Below are 19,510 nucleotides of genomic sequence, written 5' to 3'. Positions count from 1 at the left end.
AATGAAGACAATGCTCACACAAAAACCTATACAACAATGTTTTTAGGTGCTTTACCTGTAATATCCAAAAACTAGAAACAACCCAGATGTCCTCTAATGGGTGAATGGTTAGACAAACTGTGTCACATCCATACCATGGAATACTACTTATCAATAAACTACAGATATACACAACAACCTGGATGAATCTTCGAAGAACCATGCTGAGTGAGAAGCACCAGTCCCGAAGGTTACATGGTATATGGTTCCTTTTTTTTTTTTTTTTTTTTCACTTGTTAGCTTATGTCTCTCTGGGCGTCATTCCTGGCACGTGGGGTCCCGCTCTTTGGAACCTTCACTGGCCATCCTTTCCTCGTTTCTCCCCTGGGCACGAGAACCGCATAGGTACATACATCCACCCATCTTCCGCATCTGTAGACGCTTCCTGCCTCTTGTGCTATTTGGCCAAACTCTAATGCTCCCTCAGTGCCTTCATCTCCGGGTCTGTTCCAGTGGAGCCTTCCTCCCTGGGGTAGTAGTGCAGGGGATTGGGCCACAGGTCTTCGCTGATGATCTCAGCAATCCTGTTAGACCCTGGGCAGTTGTGGTCAGACAACCAGTTGAGGAAGTTAAGGCTGGTGGTGTCCTGCCTGCGACTGGGGGCTCCCAGTTCATAATCCCAGAACCACTGGACTGGAGTGTAACGAGACGCCCTATATCCAGCGATGCTAAGGTGTTACTCCTTAATGATCGCGTTGTTCCAGAAGTAGGGGTTGTTCCAAAAAAAAAAAATCAACTTGCAGCGGTGCCTGGGATGGCCCAGTTCCTGCACCTCCAAATGGATCATGTAGCTAAGCATGTCTTCATCTTGGTCATTGATTATGGCCAACATCTGGGGGTGGTTCATAACGGCTCTGGCCCAGAAGCCAGGGATGCCCTGGAGGATGGCCCTCCTGCAATCCAAGTGAGGCTTCTGCCTCTGACCGATCTTGTGCTTGAGCCAAGTGTAGGCCCTGCTGGCTTGGGCATTCAGAGTGCTCAGCTCTAACTGCAGGGCCTCCAGCGCCTCCAGCGGGGGCCAGGCAGTCATGGGTCGTGGCCCCGGCATTTCCAGCCCCTGCTCCTGGGGCTTCTCCTCCCGCTCCTCTGCCAGCACCTGCTCCCGCTCCTCCGCCACCACCTCCACCACTTGTATGATGTCCTCCACCAGCAGCCCCAACTCCTCCCCGATCCCCACCACCTCTCGCTCCTCCAGAGCCGTGCCTTGCTGCACGACCTCTACCCTGAAGATGGTGGCCCTCCTTGCCCGACCCACCAGCTAGTGCCCACGGTCCCCACCGCACCTGGGGAACTGCGGGCCTCTGCTTCTGAGGACCCCCTCCCACACCTAGGATGACCCAGGGTCCCTGGGCAGCGCCGCCTTCCCCAGGCCGGCCTCACTCGCCATGTGGCCCTGGCCCTGAGCTGGGACAGCTATGAAGGAGCCGGAGGTGGAAGCACAGCATGTGGCCCACAGAGCAGGCCCAACGACTAGAGTCACCCTGCAATGCGGACTTGGGGGGGTGGGGAGCCAACTGGGGTGGGGGTTGGGAACGCATCTCCATTTTTTTTCAAGTTTTATTGAGCTTTATTACAAATCAATTAGACAATAATAATCACAAAACTAAAGTCAGAAATTAAAGATAAAAAATTATTCTGACCACATAAAAATAAAATTTTTAACACCAATATTAAATAACAATTATTAACAAACTGGAGAAAAAAATATTTGAACATAAAAAAGTTAATAATATTTCTATTGATTTAAAAATCAATATATGCTAGCCAGACATTGATTACAACCTCTAGCTAAAAGTGAGTTAGACAGCTGGGGAGGAAGAATCTTGAACTTCATTTCTTCACATGTTTAAAAATAAAAGAAAAAGAGATTTTTCAGTCAATTCTTTTGGATTCAAAAATTTTGGATTTTTGTTTAAATTTTAATCTCTCAACTCTAATTCCTTCTCAGGAAGTATGATGGGGGAAAGTTTACATTTAACTCTCTGGCATCTATAATGCTGATATTAATGCAGCATCTTTATGTATACATTGTAATTGGCATATTTCTATTTATCAATACCATGATTTAATCCTACCACAGAGTATTTAACAAACTCTGTTGGCCAATGTGGTTGGATACTCTGTAATAGAAAACAGAGTGATTTCTTAATCCTGGTTACTAACTGGTCCTTAGAGTTAATTCACTTTTCCGAGAGGAAGACATTCCCAAACATTCCTGTTCCCAAATTATGGTTCCGTTTTACATCATTTTTGAAATGAGAAAATTACGGAAATGGAGGACAGAAGAGTGGTTGCCAGGGGTTAAGGAAGGGATTGGGGCAAGAGTGGTTGTGGTAATAAAGAGGCGCCATGAAGGACCCTTTTGTGACCCTGTTCTGTATCTTGACTGTATCGGCATCAGTATCCTGGTTGTGATGCTGTTGCTGTAGTTCCAACAGGAGATCACCATGATGGAAAACTGGGTAAAGGATACACTGGATCTCCGTGTATTGTTTCTTACAATTGCATGTGAATCTATAATTATTTCAAATACACATTTCATTGAAAACATCAACTAGAAACTCTAGAAGGTAAATTCTTTTCAACACGTAAAAACTGCAAAGATAGGGTGTGTCAGAGAGCTGGTCAACTGAGCTTAGGGATTCTCCCAAGACCCAAGACAAAGGGTCAAAGGGATAGAAAGTCTGAAGAGGCCAACCTCTAGTATCTGTCTAATAAGAGTTCTAGGAGGATGGAATGAGGATAAATAAAGCAAAAGAGTCAAATAAATAACAGAAGAATTTCCTGAAGCCAAGCACAGAAGTCTTTGAATTTCAATCTCAAATCTAAACAACGGTGACCAAAGAAACTGGCCCACCTTTACAGTTCAGCTCAGATAATTGTTGGAGTATAATGAAAAACAGTTAATAACTCACTGAGGGCTAGGCAGGAAAAGGAAAACAAATTCACATCAACACACACAGGTCAAATCCCAGAACAAGGAAAGAGAAAAGAATCCTGAAAGGTTCTGGAAGAAGAAGAAAGTTATCTGAAAAGGAACAACAATTAATATTGGCACCAGATGCCTCGTCAGCAACGCTGCAGGCCAAAAAACCAGGGGACAAGGTTTTTGAAATTCTCAGTGAAAGTTATTTTGAACTTAAAATCTAAACTCAGCCTAATTTGTTGGAAGAAAATAAAGACTTCAAGAACTCAGGAAGTTTACTACCTAGATAGCCATCCATATATACAGCAAGCACTCAAAAATATCTTTCGAAAGAATGAATGACTTAGTAGAGAAAAAGATCTTGTAAACTAAAAATCTTAGCATAAAAGAAAGAAGATTAAAGAAAAAAAGGTGACCAAAGAGGGACTTCCCTGGTGGCACAGTGGCTAAGAATCTGCCTGCCAATGCAGGGGACACAGGTTCGAGCCCTGGTCCAGGAAGATCCCACATGCCATGGAGCAACTAAGCCTGTGCACCACAACTACTGAAGCCCACACGCCTAGAGCCCATGCTCCGCGACAAGAGAAGCCACCGCAACAAGAAGCCCTCGCACTGCAACGAAGAGCAGCCCCCGCTCGCCGGAGCTAGAGAAAGCCCGCACACAGCAACAAAGACCCAATGCAGCCAAAAATAAACAAATTAAAAAAACCCAAAAAACTCTTAGATGGTAACAAAATTAAAAAAAAAAAAATGAAGCCAGATACATGCTGATTGCAAAACTAAGGTTAAAAATAGAGAGATGAAAAACATATGAGGAAAGTGATGATAAAAATAATTTAACAGGTGTGGTGATATTAATATCATCCAAAGAATAATTAAAGGCAGAAAGAGAATAAGACAAAGAAGGGATTTTTATATTGATTAAAGAAAGACTCATTACATTAATATGCAATGATAACTTTTGTACATCTTATAACTATGAAATGCATACACCAAAAATTGAGAGAAATCAACAAATCCACAATCGATGTGGAGACTAACATCCCTTCTCAGAAACAGACCAGGTAGACAAAACACAAGATGCCCAAACACCTGAATGAGCTTCATGCAGCCACAGGTGACAAATGCGGCCCCTACAGGCACCAGGCAGGCAGGATGAACGGCTGACGTGGACAGGTTAGGGGGATGGGTAAACCATCCTTTGAAGGTGCAGCCACTGTGCAGCCCAGCTAAGTGTCGCCATGAAGGAATGAGGGTCCAGCAGAGCCAGAGCTTCTGATTTTTTTTTCAAGAGAAACCCCAAATCCCTATTTTCTACATAAAATCTCTTGATTTGTAAATGTTTCCTCAAGTTAAAAAAAAAAAACAACAACTTGTGTAGGTCGTACAAAACATATCTGCAGGCCAAGGCAGCCTGTGGGCTCCTGGTGGCAACCTCTGATCTAATTTATATAGACTTTTGTACTCAATAAGCGCAGAATAAAACGACTCCTCAAATACTCATTGGAGTGTTGACAAAAACTGAACATGTACTAAACCACATAAAGAACTTTTTAACAAATTCAGAAAGGCAGAAATTATACAGAGCGCAGTCTCTGATCCCAATAAAGTTAAAAATCAGCAACAAAAGGAGCACCAAAAAAGTCTATGCAGTTGGAAAAAAACTTAAATCCCTTATAAATAACTTTTGAGTTATAGAGAAAAAAAATCAAAGCCGAAATAAAAAATTATTCAGAAATGAATACCAATAAGAGCACTGTATAATCAAGCCAGAGATAGGTAATGAGAGGAAAAAAAATAAAATGTTTATTACTTATTAAAGCACATCAAAGCCTGAAAATAAAGAACAAAACATTCTATTCAAAGGAGTTAGGAAAAAAATAATAAAAATTTAAAAGATGGAAGAATTAATAAACAAACAAAAATAGAAATTTATGAGTTAGAAAATAAAAGAACTAAATCAAAAAATAAAAATTGGTCTGAGCTGTGGGAGGGAGATGAGGTGGCTTCCAGGGGTTGAGAGGGTGGAGCTGGGACTCAGGCTGAAGCTGTGTTGGCTGGTGACCCCGTAGTTCCCGGGCTGAAATTTGAAACTGGCCCCATTCAGGGAGGGAAAGGAGAGCGCAAGGGAAGAGGCAGATTGCTCTGGACTGCCAGGAGTTGTGACGGCTCCAAAACGGCTGTGCATTCCACTGCCTCCGGCTGCTCTCCAGAGGGACAGGGCAAAAAGCCGAGTTCTTCAGGGAGGAATCAGGGGGACCAATTAAACACCTGGAAGCCAGAGGGGGCAGCAGGGGATGCTCAGTGAGGTATGGAGACTGGCAGAAGGAGAAGGAAGGAGTTGGTTCAAGATGCTGGCATAGGAAGATCCTGAACTCACCTCCTCTCATGAACACACAAAAATCTACAGCAACATATGGAAATATTCCCTCTGAACAGAACCTGAGAAGTAGCTACAGATACTCCACAACAAAGGATAAAAGGGCCACATCAAGGTGGGTAGGAGAGGCAGGGACATGGTCTCGCCAAGCCCACCCCACCCCCCACTGCCAGCATGGAGACCCAAAGTCTGGAGGGATCTCACAAATACATAACTTCCCCCTGAGGAGCCAGAGGGTTGTTGTCCCATGTCAGGTACCCCAACCTTGGGGATCTGCCCTAGAGAGACAAGCCCCCCAAACGTCTGGCTTTGAAAACCAACAGGGTTTTTATTTTTTTGGCTGTGCCGCAGCATGCAGGATCTTAGTTCCTTGACCAGGGATTGAACCCGTGCCCCCTGCAGTGGAAGTGCAAAGTCCTATTTGCAAAGCAGAAATAGAGACAGAGATATAGAGAACAAACTTATGGATACCAAGGGGGAAGGGAGGGATGGGATGAATTGGGAGATTGGGAGTGACATATATACACTATTATGTATAAAATAGATAACTAATGAGAACCTACTGTATAGCACAGGGAACTCTACTCAATGCTCTATGGTGACCTGAATGGGAAGGAAATCTAAAAAAGAGGAGATATATATATATATGTATACATATAACTGATTCACTTCACTGTACAGCAGAAACTAACACAACATTGTAAAGCAACTATACCCCAATAAAAATTTTAAAATAAAAAATAATAATTAAAAAAAAAGAAGGAAATGGGAAGGGGAGCACGAAGCGTTCCCTACATAAAGACTCCACTTAAAGGGAATAAAAACAAGTGGGTAATTAACAGTATCTTGAAAATTGATAAACAATTCCCATCCACCCACACACAACTTGCAGTCAATAAAAATGTTTCATTTTGGGGAAAGTGAAAAAAGAAATAATTAAGGGGGTTAGTTTTAGCCATTAAGGAGTCTAGGGGTGAGGTGATTCACTTTTGCACCTGAAAATACATTTTCAATAAAACTGAAGACTAAATATCTTTATTTAAAAAAAAAGAAAGAAAGAAAACCAATGGGGCTTATGTCCAGGAGACCATAGGGCTGGAGGGAATGGAGATTCTGCCCTTAAAGGGCTCCCAGGCAGACTCACTTTCCCCAGGACCCAGCACAAAAGCAGAAGCTTGAAAAGAGCCTTGATCTTATGTGAAAAAGATTCATTTGAAAATCCTAAAATATCTGCCAAAGGAGCAAAAGCCTGTTGGGAGTCTCTTCAGGGAATGAGGCTGGCAGGTGCCATTTCTGCCCTCTGCCCTCTGACTCTAACCTGTTAGCACCTGTCCTCCCTGCCCCCCCTGCACTGCTGCTGTAGCCCCATCAGAGGCAGCAGGCAAGTGCCACAGCCCCCCACAGTTCCCCAAAGCCAGTGGGTGCATGCAGCCCATACATGGGATGCCCTTGTGTGCCAGGCTCTGGTGGCCAGAGAGGATTGTGTTTCTGGGGCTAACAGGTCTGAAACAATCAAAGAGGTAGTTCAAGAGACAATCAAGAATGAGGGCAACTTTAAACAATAAAGTTCATCACCTACACAGGGCCACCCTATCAAGACTGGGAGAGCTGTTTCTCCTAACACAGAGACAAAAACACAGAGAGCCAAGCAAAATGAGGAAACAGAGGAATTAGCTCCAAATGAAAGAACAAGATAAAAATCCCAGAAAAAACCCTTAATGAAACAGAGATAAGTAATTTACCCAATTAAAAGTTCAAAATAATGGTCATAAAAATGCTCAACAAACTTGGGAGAAGAATGGATGAACACAGTGAGAATTTCAACAAACAGACAGAAAATATAAGAAGGTAACAGGCAGAAGTCACAAAGCTGAAGAACACAGTAACTTAACTGAAAAATACACTGGAGGAGTTCAACAGCAGACTAGATGAGGCAAAGAAAGGATCCGTGAGCAGAAGACAGGGCAGTGGAACTTACCCAAACAGAGAAGCAAAAAGAAAAAATAATTTTTTTAAAAAAGCGAAGATAGCTTAAGGGACTTATGGGACAACATCAAACACAATAACATTCGAATTATACAGAATGCAGAAAGAGAAAAGAGAGAGAAAGGGGAAGAAAATTTATTTGAAGAAATAATGTCTGTAAACTCCCTTACCCTGGGGAGGCAGCAGACATCCAGATCCAGGAATCTCAGAGAGTTCCAAACAAGATGAACCCAAAGACACCCACACCAAGACACATTATAATTAAAATGTCAAAAGCTAAAGACAGAATCTTAAAAACAGCAAGAGAAAAACAATTTGTTATATACAAGGGAACCCCCATGAGACTATCAGCAGATTTCTCAGCAGAACCTTTGCAGGCCAGAAGGGAGTGACATGACATATTCAAAGTGCTAGAAAAAAAAAAACTTCCAACCAAGAATACTCTACTGGGCAAGGTTATCAATCAAAATTGAAGGAGAGATAAAGAGTTCTCCAGACAAGGAAAAGCTAAAGGAGTTAATCACCACTAAACTGGTCCTACAAGAAATGTTAAAGGGACTTCTTTAAGCTGAAAAGAAATGGAACTAATTGGTAACAAGAAAATAACTGAAAGGGAAAGTCTCACTGGTAAGGTAAATAAGGTAGATATACAGGAAAGGAAGTGGGTTAATCACTTATAAAGCTAGTATAAAGATGACACGACAAAAGTAGTAAAAATAACTGTAATAATTAGTTAAGGGATAGACAAAATAACAAGATGTAAAAAGTGACATCAAAAACACAGAATGTGGTGGGGGGTAGTGAAAATGCGGTTTTAGAATGCACCCAAATTTAACTTACTATCAACATAAAATAGATTGTTGTATATATAGGCTGTTGTATGTGAGTCCCATGGTACCCACAAAGCAAAAACCTACAGTAGATACACAAAAGATAATAAGAAAGGAATCTAAGCGTAACAATACAGAAAGTCATCAAAACACAGGGAAGAAAGCAAGATAACAAGAAAGAAACAGAAAAACTACAAAACAGTCAGAAAACAATTATCAAAATGGCAGTAGGTATTGATACATTCCTATCAATAATTACTTTAAATGTAAATGGACTAAATTCTCCGATGTTTATCCACACTTGAATGGATAAACAACAACAACAACAAGACTCAACTATATGCTGCCTATAAGAGACTCACTTCAGATGTAAGGACAAATACACAGGCTGAAAGTGAACAGATGGAAAAAGGTGATTCATACAAAGGGAAACCAAAAGAAAGCTGGGGTAGCTATACTGATATCAGACAAAATAGACTTTAAAACAAAGTCTGTAATAAAAGACAAAGATGGGCATTAAATAATGATAAAGGAGTCAACCCAATAATAAGATATAACATTTGTAAATATTTATGTATCCAACATAGGAACACCTAAATATATAAAGCAAATATTAACAGACCTAAAGGGAGAAATTGACAGCAATACAATAACAGTAGGGTGCTTTAATACCCCACTTACATCAATGGATAGATCATCCAGACAGAAAATTAATAAGGAAACATCAGACTTAAATGATGTTTAAAAGATGGACCTAATAAATACAGAACATTCCATCCAAAAACAGCAGAATATATAATCTTCTCAAGTGCACATGGAGCATTCCCCAGGATAGATCATATGTTAGGCCACAAAACAAATCTAAATAAATTTAAGAAGACTGAAATCATATCAAGTAATGGTATGAAACTAGAACTCAATTACAAGAAGAAAACTGGAAAAATCACAAGTATGTAGAAATTAAACAATATGCTACTGAACAACCAATGGATCAACGAAGAAATAAAAGGAGAAATTTAAAAAATACCTTGAAACAAATGAAAATGAAAATAGAACATAACAAAATCTATGGGATGCAGCATAGACAGTTCTAAGAAAGAAGTTTATAGCAATTCAGGCCTACCTCAAGAAACAAGAAAAATTTCTAATAAGCAATCTAACTTTATAACTAAAGAAACTAAAAAAATAAGAAATGAAGCCCAAAGTTAGTAGAAGGGGAGAAATAATAAGGACCAGAGTGGAAATAAATAGAGCCTAAAAAGACAATAGAAAAGATCAATAAAACTGGTTCCTTGAAAACATAAACAAAATTGACAGACCTTTAGCTAGACTCACTAAGAAAAAAAGAGAGGGCTTAAATAAAATCATAAATGAAAGAGGAGGCATTACAACTGACATCAAAGAAATACGAAAGATCATGATACTATGAACAATTATACATGAACAAATTGGCCAACCGAGAAGAAATGGATAAATTCCTAGAAACATACACTCTTCTAAGACTGAATCATGAAGCAACAGAAAACTCGAATAGGCCAATTACTAGTAGGGAGATTGAATCAGTAATCAAAAAACTCCCAACAAACGAAAGCCCAGAACCAGATGGCTTCACTGGTTAATTCTACCAAACATCTGAAGATTTAATACCTACTCTTCTCAAACTCTTCCAAAAAAATTAAAAAGGAGGGAATGCTTCCAAACTCATGTTATGAGGCCAGCACCACCCTAATACCAAAACCAGACAAGGACATCAAAAAAAAGAACATTACACAGGCCAACAACCCTGATAAACATAGATGTAAAACTCCTCAACAAAATATTAGCAAATCAGATTCAGTAATACATTAAAAGGATCATACCTCATGATCAAGTGGGATTTATTCCAGGGATACAAGGATGGCTCAACATCTGCAACTCAATCAACATGATACACAACATGAAGATAAAAATCGTATGACCATCTCAATGGATGCAGAAAACACATTTGACAAAATTCAACATCCATTTATGATAAAAACTCTCAACCAAGTGGATACAGAGGGAACATGCCTCAACACATAATAAAGGCCATATATGACAGGCCCACAGCTAACCACACTCAACAGTGAAAAGCTGAAAGCTTTTCCCTTAAGATCAGGAACAAGACAAGGATGCCCACTCTGGCCAATTTTTATTCAACATAGTATTGGAAGTCCTAGCCAGAGTGATTGGCAGGAAACAGAAATAAAAGGCATATAAATTTGAAAGGAAGAAGTAAAACTATCACTATTTGTGGATGATATGATTTTATATATAGAAAACCCTAAACACTCCACACACACACAAAAATTGTTAGAACTAATAAATTCAGTAAAGTTTAAGGATACAAAATTAATATACAAAAATCTGTTGCATTTCATACACTAACAACAAACTATCAGAAGAGAAATTAAGTAAGAATTAATACCATTTACAATTGCATCAAAAAGAATAACACATCTAGGAATAAATTTAACCAAGGAGGTGAAAGACCTGTACACTGAAAACTATAAGACACTGAAGAAAGAAATTGAAGATGACACAAATAAACAGAAAGATATTTCATGTTCATGGATTGGAATAATTAATATTGTAAAAATGTCCATATTACTCAAAGCAATCTACAGTTCCAATGCAATCCCTATCAAAATTCCAATGACATTTTTCACAGAACTAGAACAAATAATCCTAAAATCTGTATGAAACCATAAAAGCCAAAGCAATCGTAACAAAGAAGAATAAAGCTGGAGGCATCATACTCCCTGACTTGAAACTATATTACAAAGCTATAATAATCAATATAGTACGGTATTGCCATAAAAACAGAAACATACATCAGTGGAGCAGAATAGAGAGCCCAGAAATAAATCCAATCATATATGGTTAATTAATTTACAACAAAGGAGGCAAGAATATACAATGCGGAAAGGGCAATCTCTTCAATAAATGGTATTGGGAAAACTGGACAGCCATATGCAGAAGAACAAAACTGGACAAATATCTTACACCATACACAAAATTAACTCAAAATGGATTAAAAACATGAATGTAAAGACCTGAAACCATAAAACTCCAAGAAGAAAACATAGGTGGTAAGCTCCTTACCATCACTCTTTGGCAATAGTTTTTTGGATGTGACTCCAAAGGCAATGGCAACAAAAGTAAAAATAAACCAATGGGACCACATCGAACTAAAAAGCTTCTGCTCAGTGAAGGAAACCATCAACAAAATAAAAAGGTAACCTCCTGAATTGGATTAGATATTTGCAAATCATCTGTCTGATAAGGGGTTAATATCCTAAAGAACTCATTCAGCTCAATAACAAAAAATCCACAATCTGATTAAAAAATGGGAAGAGGATCTGAATAGACGTTTTTCCAAAAAAGACATACAGATGGCCAACAGGCACATGAAAAGATGCTCTACATCACTAATCATCAGGGAAATGCAAATCAAAACCACAGGGAGCTATTATCACCTCACACCTGTCAGAATGGCTATTATGCAAAGGACAAGAAATAACAAATGTTAGTGAGGATGTGGAGAAAAGGGATCCCTTGTGTACTGTCGGTGGGAATGTAAATTGGTGCAGCCACTATGGAAAACAGTACAGAGACTCCTCAAAAAATTAAGAATAGAACTACCATATGATCCAGCAATCCCACTTCTGGATATTTATCCGAAGAAAATGAAAACCCTAATTCAAAAAGATACATGCACCCTCATGTTCATTGCAGCATTATTTACAGTAGGCAAGATACGGAAACAACTTAAGAGTCCATTGATGGATGAATGGATAAAGAAGATCTGAGACACATATACAATGGCATATAATCAGCCATTAAAAAGAATGAAATCTTGCCATTTGCAACAACAGGGGACCTTGAATGTAAGTGAAATGAGCCAGATAGAGAAAGAAAAATACTGTATGATTTCACTTATATGTTGAATCTAAAAACCAAAACAAAACTCTCAGATACTACAGTCCCCCCTTACCCATGCTGAATACATTCCAAGACTTGAAGTAAATGCCTGATACCATGGATAGTACTGAACCCTATATATACTATGTATTTTCCTATACATGCATACCTATACCTACGACAAAATTTAACTTATAAATTAGGCACAGTAAGAGATTAACAACAATAAGAATAAAATAGAACAATTATAACAATATACTGTAATAAAAGTTATGTGAATGCAGTCTGTCTCTTTCTCGCTCTCTCTCAAAATATCTTATTGTACAAATTTAATGCCTTTTCCATCTTAACTAAGCACTCATCAGGCACTGTGGCCATAACTTTTGCAGTTTGAGGTTCAACAGCAAAACTAGCACAAATTTCTTTTCCTTCTTCAATTTCATGGATAGAAGATTTGTTCTTACTGTAGTTCTTAGTAACCTCAGCATATGATTTTTTTGTTTCCTTATTAAATCGAGAACTTTCACCTTTTCACTTAAAGGAAGCACTTTACAGCTTCTCTTTGGCATATCCAAATTGCCAGCATCACTATTCCTTGGGCTTTGGGGCCATTAGTAAAATAAGGGTTACTTGAACACAAGCACTGTGTTACTGTGACATCCATCTGATAACTGAGATGACTACTAAGTGCCTAATGGAGGGATATATCTAGACAAAGAAATGATTCATGTCCCAGGCAGGGCTGAGCAGGTTGGCGCGAGATTTCATCACACTACTCTGATGGGTGTGCGATTTAAAACTTATGAATTCTTTATTTCTGGAATTTTCCACTTAGTATTTCAGGCCACAGTTGACTGAGGGTAACTGAAGCCACAGAAAGCAAAACCATGGTTAAGGCGGCACTACTGTACAGAGAACAGACTGGTGGTTGCCAGAGGGAAGGGGGTTTGGGGTGTGGGGGGGAAATGGGTGAAGGGGATCAAGAGGTACAAACTTCCGGTTATAAAGTAAATAAGTCACGGGGATATAACGTACCGCATGGTGAATATAGTCAATAATACTGTACTGCAAATTTGAAACTGCTACGGAAATGAATCTTAAAAGTTCTCATGACAAGAAAAAATATTTCATAACGCTGTGGGGTGACAGATGGTAACTAGACTTATTGTGATCGTTTCACAATGTATACAAATATCGAATCATTATGTTGTACACCTGAAACAGTATAATGTTGTATGTCAATTGTATTTAAATTTAAGAAATCTAGTTCTCTGAAAAACCTATTTTATAGGAAATAGCAAATTTTTCACTAGTCTGTTCAAGGGAAAAAGGAGAGATGCCATGAATAAGATTAGGAACAATTATAGCTATAAACATGGAGAATATATTTTTTAATTATGAAAATATGATATAAAATTCGTATGTCATATATTTGAAAATCTGGAGAAATTGATGATTTTCTAGGAAAATTTAACTACTAAAATTCCCTCAAGGAGAAATGTAAAGCCTGAACAGACCTAGCTCTTTAAAGAGTCAAAATGTCTGGTCAGACTGATTAATAAGTTCTACCAACATTTCAAAAAACAGGCAATGTCCACAGTATATAAACTGTTTCAGAACACAATAAATGCTAGAAAGCTTCCTAACTCATTCTACAAAACCAGCTTGATTCTGATACCCAGACTCGTGAGGGACATCACAAAAAAAGAGCAACTGTAGCTCAATCTATCTTATAAATAAAGATGGAAAATCCATGCATAAAATATTAACAATTGAATGCAGTACTGTATTAAAAGAACAATACTCATAATCAAATACAACTCATTCCAAGAATGGAAGGGTGAAATTTCCAATGTTAGGAAATATATTACTGCAATTTACTACATTAAACAGATTAAATAGTAAAGTTGAAAAACAATAAAATCACCTCAATAAATGCTTTTTTTAAAAGCATGTAATAAAATTCAACATCCATTCCTGATCAAAACTCTTAGAAATCTAGAAATATAAAAATTTCCTTAATGTAATAAAGAGTAACTGCAGGAAACCTACAGAAGACACCTACAAATGGTATAACACAGGATCATTCCTGTATACATCAGAAACAAAACAACAACACCTATAGACAACCACTATTAATTATTCATCAGGAGTTCCTATACACTGAAATAAGACATGAAAAAGAAATGACAGTAATTAATATTAAAGGGATAAAAGCCACCATTTACAGACAGCTTTTATTTACACCTGTCTAGAAAAGCCAAGAGAATAAAAAATAATAGCACCAATAGAGTTTATTAAGGTGGCTAGGTACAAAAAACTGACACACAAAAATCAATAGTTTTTCTATATCCATTTCAATAATAATTAGCGATATAATTTTAAAAAAATCAACCTAGATATAAACCTAACAAGAAATGCATAAGATCAATATGAAGACAGTGATAAAACTATTTTAAATGATGTCAAAGAAGACCTGAATAAATAAAAACATACCATGTTCCTGGGTGGGAAGACTCAATACTGTAAAGATGTCAATTCTCCCCCAATTAATCTATAATTTCCATGTAATCCCAATCAAAATCCCAACAGGATTTTTTATGGAACTTGATAAGTAGATTCTCAAGTTCACCTGAAAGAGAAAATGTGCAAGAATAGCCAAGAAATTTTTGAAAAAGAACCTTAAGAGAAAATTTATCCTATCAGTTATCAAAAAAATCTTCTTAAATCATGATAATTTAAAATGAAGTATTATTTAGGGATTAAAAGACTAACGAAACATAGTGGAGGATCCAGTACACATAGGGGAATTTAGTACATGATAAGGGTGGCATGCAGAGATCACTAAATATTAATTCTGGAGAAAAATACAGTTAGATTTCCCCTTCACAACATTCATAGAAATAAGTTCTACATGGATTAAAAAGCTTAACAGAAAAGGCAAAACCATGAAGGTTTCAAGATGAACTATTCTTCTAAAGCTAAGTTTTTAGATGAAATATAAAACAGATTTATTATCTTGGGCTTTTCTAAGCAAGATCCAAAACCCAAGAGTCATAAAGGAAGATTAACAAATGTGACAACATAAAAAATTTAAACAGATTTTTATTGAAATATTACGTATAGAAAAAAGGTCAAAAATCATCAATGTACAGCTCTACAACTTTTTAAAAATTAAAACTTCTCTGAAATGAAAGTTTGGGACTTCCAGTTAAACATGTAGGAGTGATCCACTCTCCTCTCTGAAAACAATAAGATGACACGTGCCTCTGTGATTCCCAAGGGTATATAATTTCTCCACAAAGTAGTGATGCACCTCAGGTCCATATGACCGGGGCATGGGTGGCTAGGGGAGTTTGTTTCTTTGCCACACTGTATTGCATTTATAGCAAAAATGAAAAGCCACCTAAATGCCCATTATTTTAGAAGCAGTGACGTCTGACCAGGAATCACACAAACACATCATCTTTCCAAGAACAGGCAGTTTCTGTGGCATGATTTGTTGGAGGAGAAAAAGTAAGTGACAGTCAGATATGCCCCTGTCCCTGCTGTGTCCGCATATAATGAATTAATGCTAATTCACCGGTGAGGGCAGGGGATCTCTCAGAGATGCTGGACCGGCAGAAGAGAAGGATCTGGGTTCACAGTGCCTACAGCCTAGCTCACTCCCCCTTCTCTTCCTTCCCATATTTTAGCATCTTACTGGCTTAGAAAGAAAGACCTCAATCCTCTCCAGCCAGTCACTAATCATAACCAGAAAGTGACTAGCATGACACCTCTGCAACAATGCTGCAAAAAATAAGGAAAAAGGGGGCATAACAAGTGCAAGAAAATGATGAAAACTAAAAACAAACATTTCTCCATAATATCCAAAATTTAAAGAAAAAATGATTTCTCTATGAAGCAAGAGCTCAAAGAGATACAAGGATTCCCTGAAGAAATAACAAGACAAAAGCAAGAGGCCCCAAGTGTGTTCATCCTCAGGAAAGAAACAGATGGAAAAAATTAAAGACTTTTAGAAATGAAAGCCATATTAGACTTTTCTCTAGGGAGAAAAGGCACTGGGGAAACTGTCAGAGACACGGAGGACAAGCCTGAGAAAAGCTGAGGAAAAATAAAATAAAAAAGAAATGTTAAATATGTTTAGAAAGAGATATAGAATTCAGGAAATCGAGATCCAATTTATGTATAAGTGGTACACAGGAAGCATAGAACTGAACATATGTAGCTAAAAATATTCAAAAATCGTGACAAGAAAATTTGCCTAAAATTTTTAAATACCCAGATCTTTTTAAGGATACTGAATCCCAAGAACAGCTGCTATAGAATAACCCTCAGCCAGAGGTGGCCCAGCAAAGCTACTAGACTTCAAGGATAAAGGAAGAATCCTAACCAAGCCAAAAAGTCATCACCTACAAGGGGAAGAAGTTGGGCTGGTTTCAAACTCTTCAAAGCAACAATGAATGTAGAAGACAAACAGGTGATGTTTACCAAGTTCTGTAAGGCTGTAATATATAAAAGATATAATTCAGGTGTAAAGGCAACCTTCAGAACTTCTGAAACATGAAAGAAAACAGCACCTGTTGGCCTTTCTTGAAAAAGTTACTTGGTGGCAAAGTCCAGTGAATTAAGAAATGAATCAAAATAAATTACTCAGGAATGGAAAAGCTGTGCTGAAAATGATGGTGGTGACCAAGACTAAAAAACTGTGAGAATCATAGTGACAGACAGTTAATACTGAACCCCGACAATGTAAAAACAACATCAAAGAAAATAAACAAAAACCCTAGGGGCTTCCCTGGTGGTCCAGTGGTAAAGAATCTGCCTTCCAATGCAGGGGATTGGGATTGACATATATAAACTAATATGTATAAAATAGGTAACTAATGAGAACCTGCTGTATAGCACAGGGAACTCCACTTTGCTGTACAGTAGTAACTAACACAACATTGTAAAACAACTATACCCCAATAAAAAAAAAAGAGGAAAGAAAAAAAAATGCAGGGGATGCGGGTTTGATCCCTGGTCAGTGAACTAAGATCCCATACGCCGCGGGGCAACTAAGCCCGCGAGCCGCAAGTACTGAGCTCCCATGTCTCAACGTGAGAGCCCACGTGCCGCAAACTACAGAGCCCACACGCTCTGGAGCCTGAACGCTACAACTAGAGAAGAGAAAACTTACACACCACAACTAGAGAGAAGCCTGAGCGCCGGAACCAGAGAGAAGGCTGAGCACCACAATGAAGAGACCGCATGCCGCAACTAAGACCCGACACAGCCAAAAATAATAAAAGAAAATAAATTTTAAAAAACAACAACCTGGGGCTTCCCTGGTGGTGCAGTGGTTGAGAGTCTGCCTGCCGATGCAGGGGACACGGGTTCGAGCCCTGGTCTGGGAAGATCCCACATGCCGCGGAGCAACTAGGCCCGTGAGCCACAACTGCTGAGCCTGCGCGTCTGGAGCCTGTGCTCCGCAACAGGAGAGGCCGCGATAGTGAGAGGCCCGCGCACCGCGATGAAGAGTGGCCCCCGCTTGCCGCAACTAGGGGAAGCCCTTGCACAGAAACAAAGACCCAACACAGCCAAAAATAAATAAATAAATTAAAAAAAAAAAACAAAAAAAAAAACAAAAAAACAACAACCTAATATTGAGGTGTGGGGTGAAGAAGTGAGAACAAACTGAAGTAAATGCTAATTACTCGATATGGGAAATATGTAAAAACAACAAAAAAATGTAACCCTGGCCTCTTAAGACTGTCACAATCTTGAGGCTTTGTTTTTTTCAATAAAAGAGGGATATTTGAGAAAATATCTCATTATAAGGAAGTATTTATGTGAAGCTCAGCAATTCCTTCCCTTTAAACTTGTTTCTTTTTCTTCTGTTAAATTCACATAAACCAAATAAATTAAGCATGAAGTTAAACAGTAAACAAACAAAATTAAACATAGAATTAAATCTGAAGTTCAGCAATATTCAGTTTGACTTACTTTCTCTTGTGTTAAGTTTGCATAAAATTAAACTTAGTATATTTTACTGAAAGCAAGTACAGATCTTCCTCGACTTATGATAGGGTTACATCCTGGTAAATGAATCATAAGTTGAAAATATTAGCCCAGCCTACCTTAAACACGCTCAGAACACTTACATTAGCCTACAGTTGGGCAAAATCATCTACAACAAAGCCTATTTTATAATAATATGTTGGATATCTCATGTAATTTATTGAATACTATACTGAAAGTGAAAACAGAATGTTGTATCAGTTGTTTGCCCTTGTGATTGTGTGGCTGACAGGGCGCTGGGGCTGCCACTGCCAAGCATCATGAGAGAGTATTGTACTGCATATCGCTAGCTCAAGAAAGCAGCAAAATTCAAAATTCAAAGTAGGGTTTCCACTGAATGTGTATCACTTTCACACCATAGTAAAGTTGAAAAATCATAAGTCAAACCATCATATATCAGGAACCATCTGTATAGTATGATCAAATGTTAAAGAAATAATATTGTCCATCCATCTATCCATCCACCCATCCATCCACACTTCATATATATGGTTTAAAGATTTTTGTTTAAGAGTAGAAACTAAGAGCTGGGGCCTGAAGTCAGCTTGGTTTGATCTTTGGCAAGTTACATAAACTTTCTGGCCCTTATCTGTGAAATGGGGATAAAAGTAGCATCAATGACATAGCGTTTTGTAAAGATTACATAAGACAATACATATAGAGACCTTAGATCAGTGCTTGTGATCTAGCAAGAGCTCAGTAAGTACTGGTTATTCCTGTTTTCACCAGGATCCAGATGATATTTTACCTTCCTTGTGCTCTTCTGCATTTTGATACAGCATTACATATATTTTGGAGTTATCTTGACTTATTAGTAATGTTCTAGCAAGCATATTATTTTAAAGATATAATTTGGACAGTTCTACTACTTTCATTCGATTTATTTTTATGTGATAAAACATGTAAGAAACATGCAATTCTACAAAGAAATCTGGTAGAAAAAGTTACTCCATCTGTATAAATATATAGTCAAATTTTTAGGAGCCCATCTGTGGTGATTTTAAACCATAACCACAAGTCTTTGACACTTTTCCATTCAAAAGGTGCAGCTTAATTTCTCTCCCCTTGAGTGTATGTAGAATTCATTTCTAAAGAATAGAGTATGACCTAAGTGACAGTATGTTACTTCTAAGACTAAGTCATAAAAAAAACATTGCTGCTTCCTCCTGGTTCTCTCTTTGAATCACCTGCAATAAGGGAAGCTGGCTACATGCCATGGGGACACTCTAAGAACCCCATGGAGAGATACACATGTTGAGGAAACAAGGCCTCCTGCCAACAGCCAACAAGGAACTGAGGAATTTAGCCAACAACAAAGAAGTGACCCATCTTGGAAGTGGATAC

General features: G+C 38.3%; 2 protein-coding genes across 5 annotated transcripts in view; both read right to left on the bottom strand.

The window, feature by feature from the left end:
- The window catches only part of PCSK6 (proprotein convertase subtilisin/kexin type 6), a 191,320-nt gene that overhangs the window by 93,206 nt on the left and 78,604 nt on the right, over nucleotides 1–19,510 (bottom strand). The gene's annotated exons all lie outside the window — the stretch shown is intronic.
- LOC137767764 (testis-specific Y-encoded protein 1-like) lies at nucleotides 452–1,426 on the bottom strand. The gene is given in 2 exon segments (XM_068549018.1): nucleotides 452–1,280; nucleotides 1,377–1,426. Coding segments are annotated over 2 exon segments (879 nt in total).

The sequence above is a fragment of the Eschrichtius robustus genome, chromosome 1 (genome assembly GCF_028021215.1).
Source record: "Eschrichtius robustus isolate mEscRob2 chromosome 1, mEscRob2.pri, whole genome shotgun sequence".
Classification (NCBI taxonomy): Eukaryota; Metazoa; Chordata; class Mammalia; order Artiodactyla; family Eschrichtiidae; genus Eschrichtius; species Eschrichtius robustus.
Note: the sequence above shows the minus strand (reverse complement) of the source record. Positions and strands in the feature narration are given on the sequence as shown.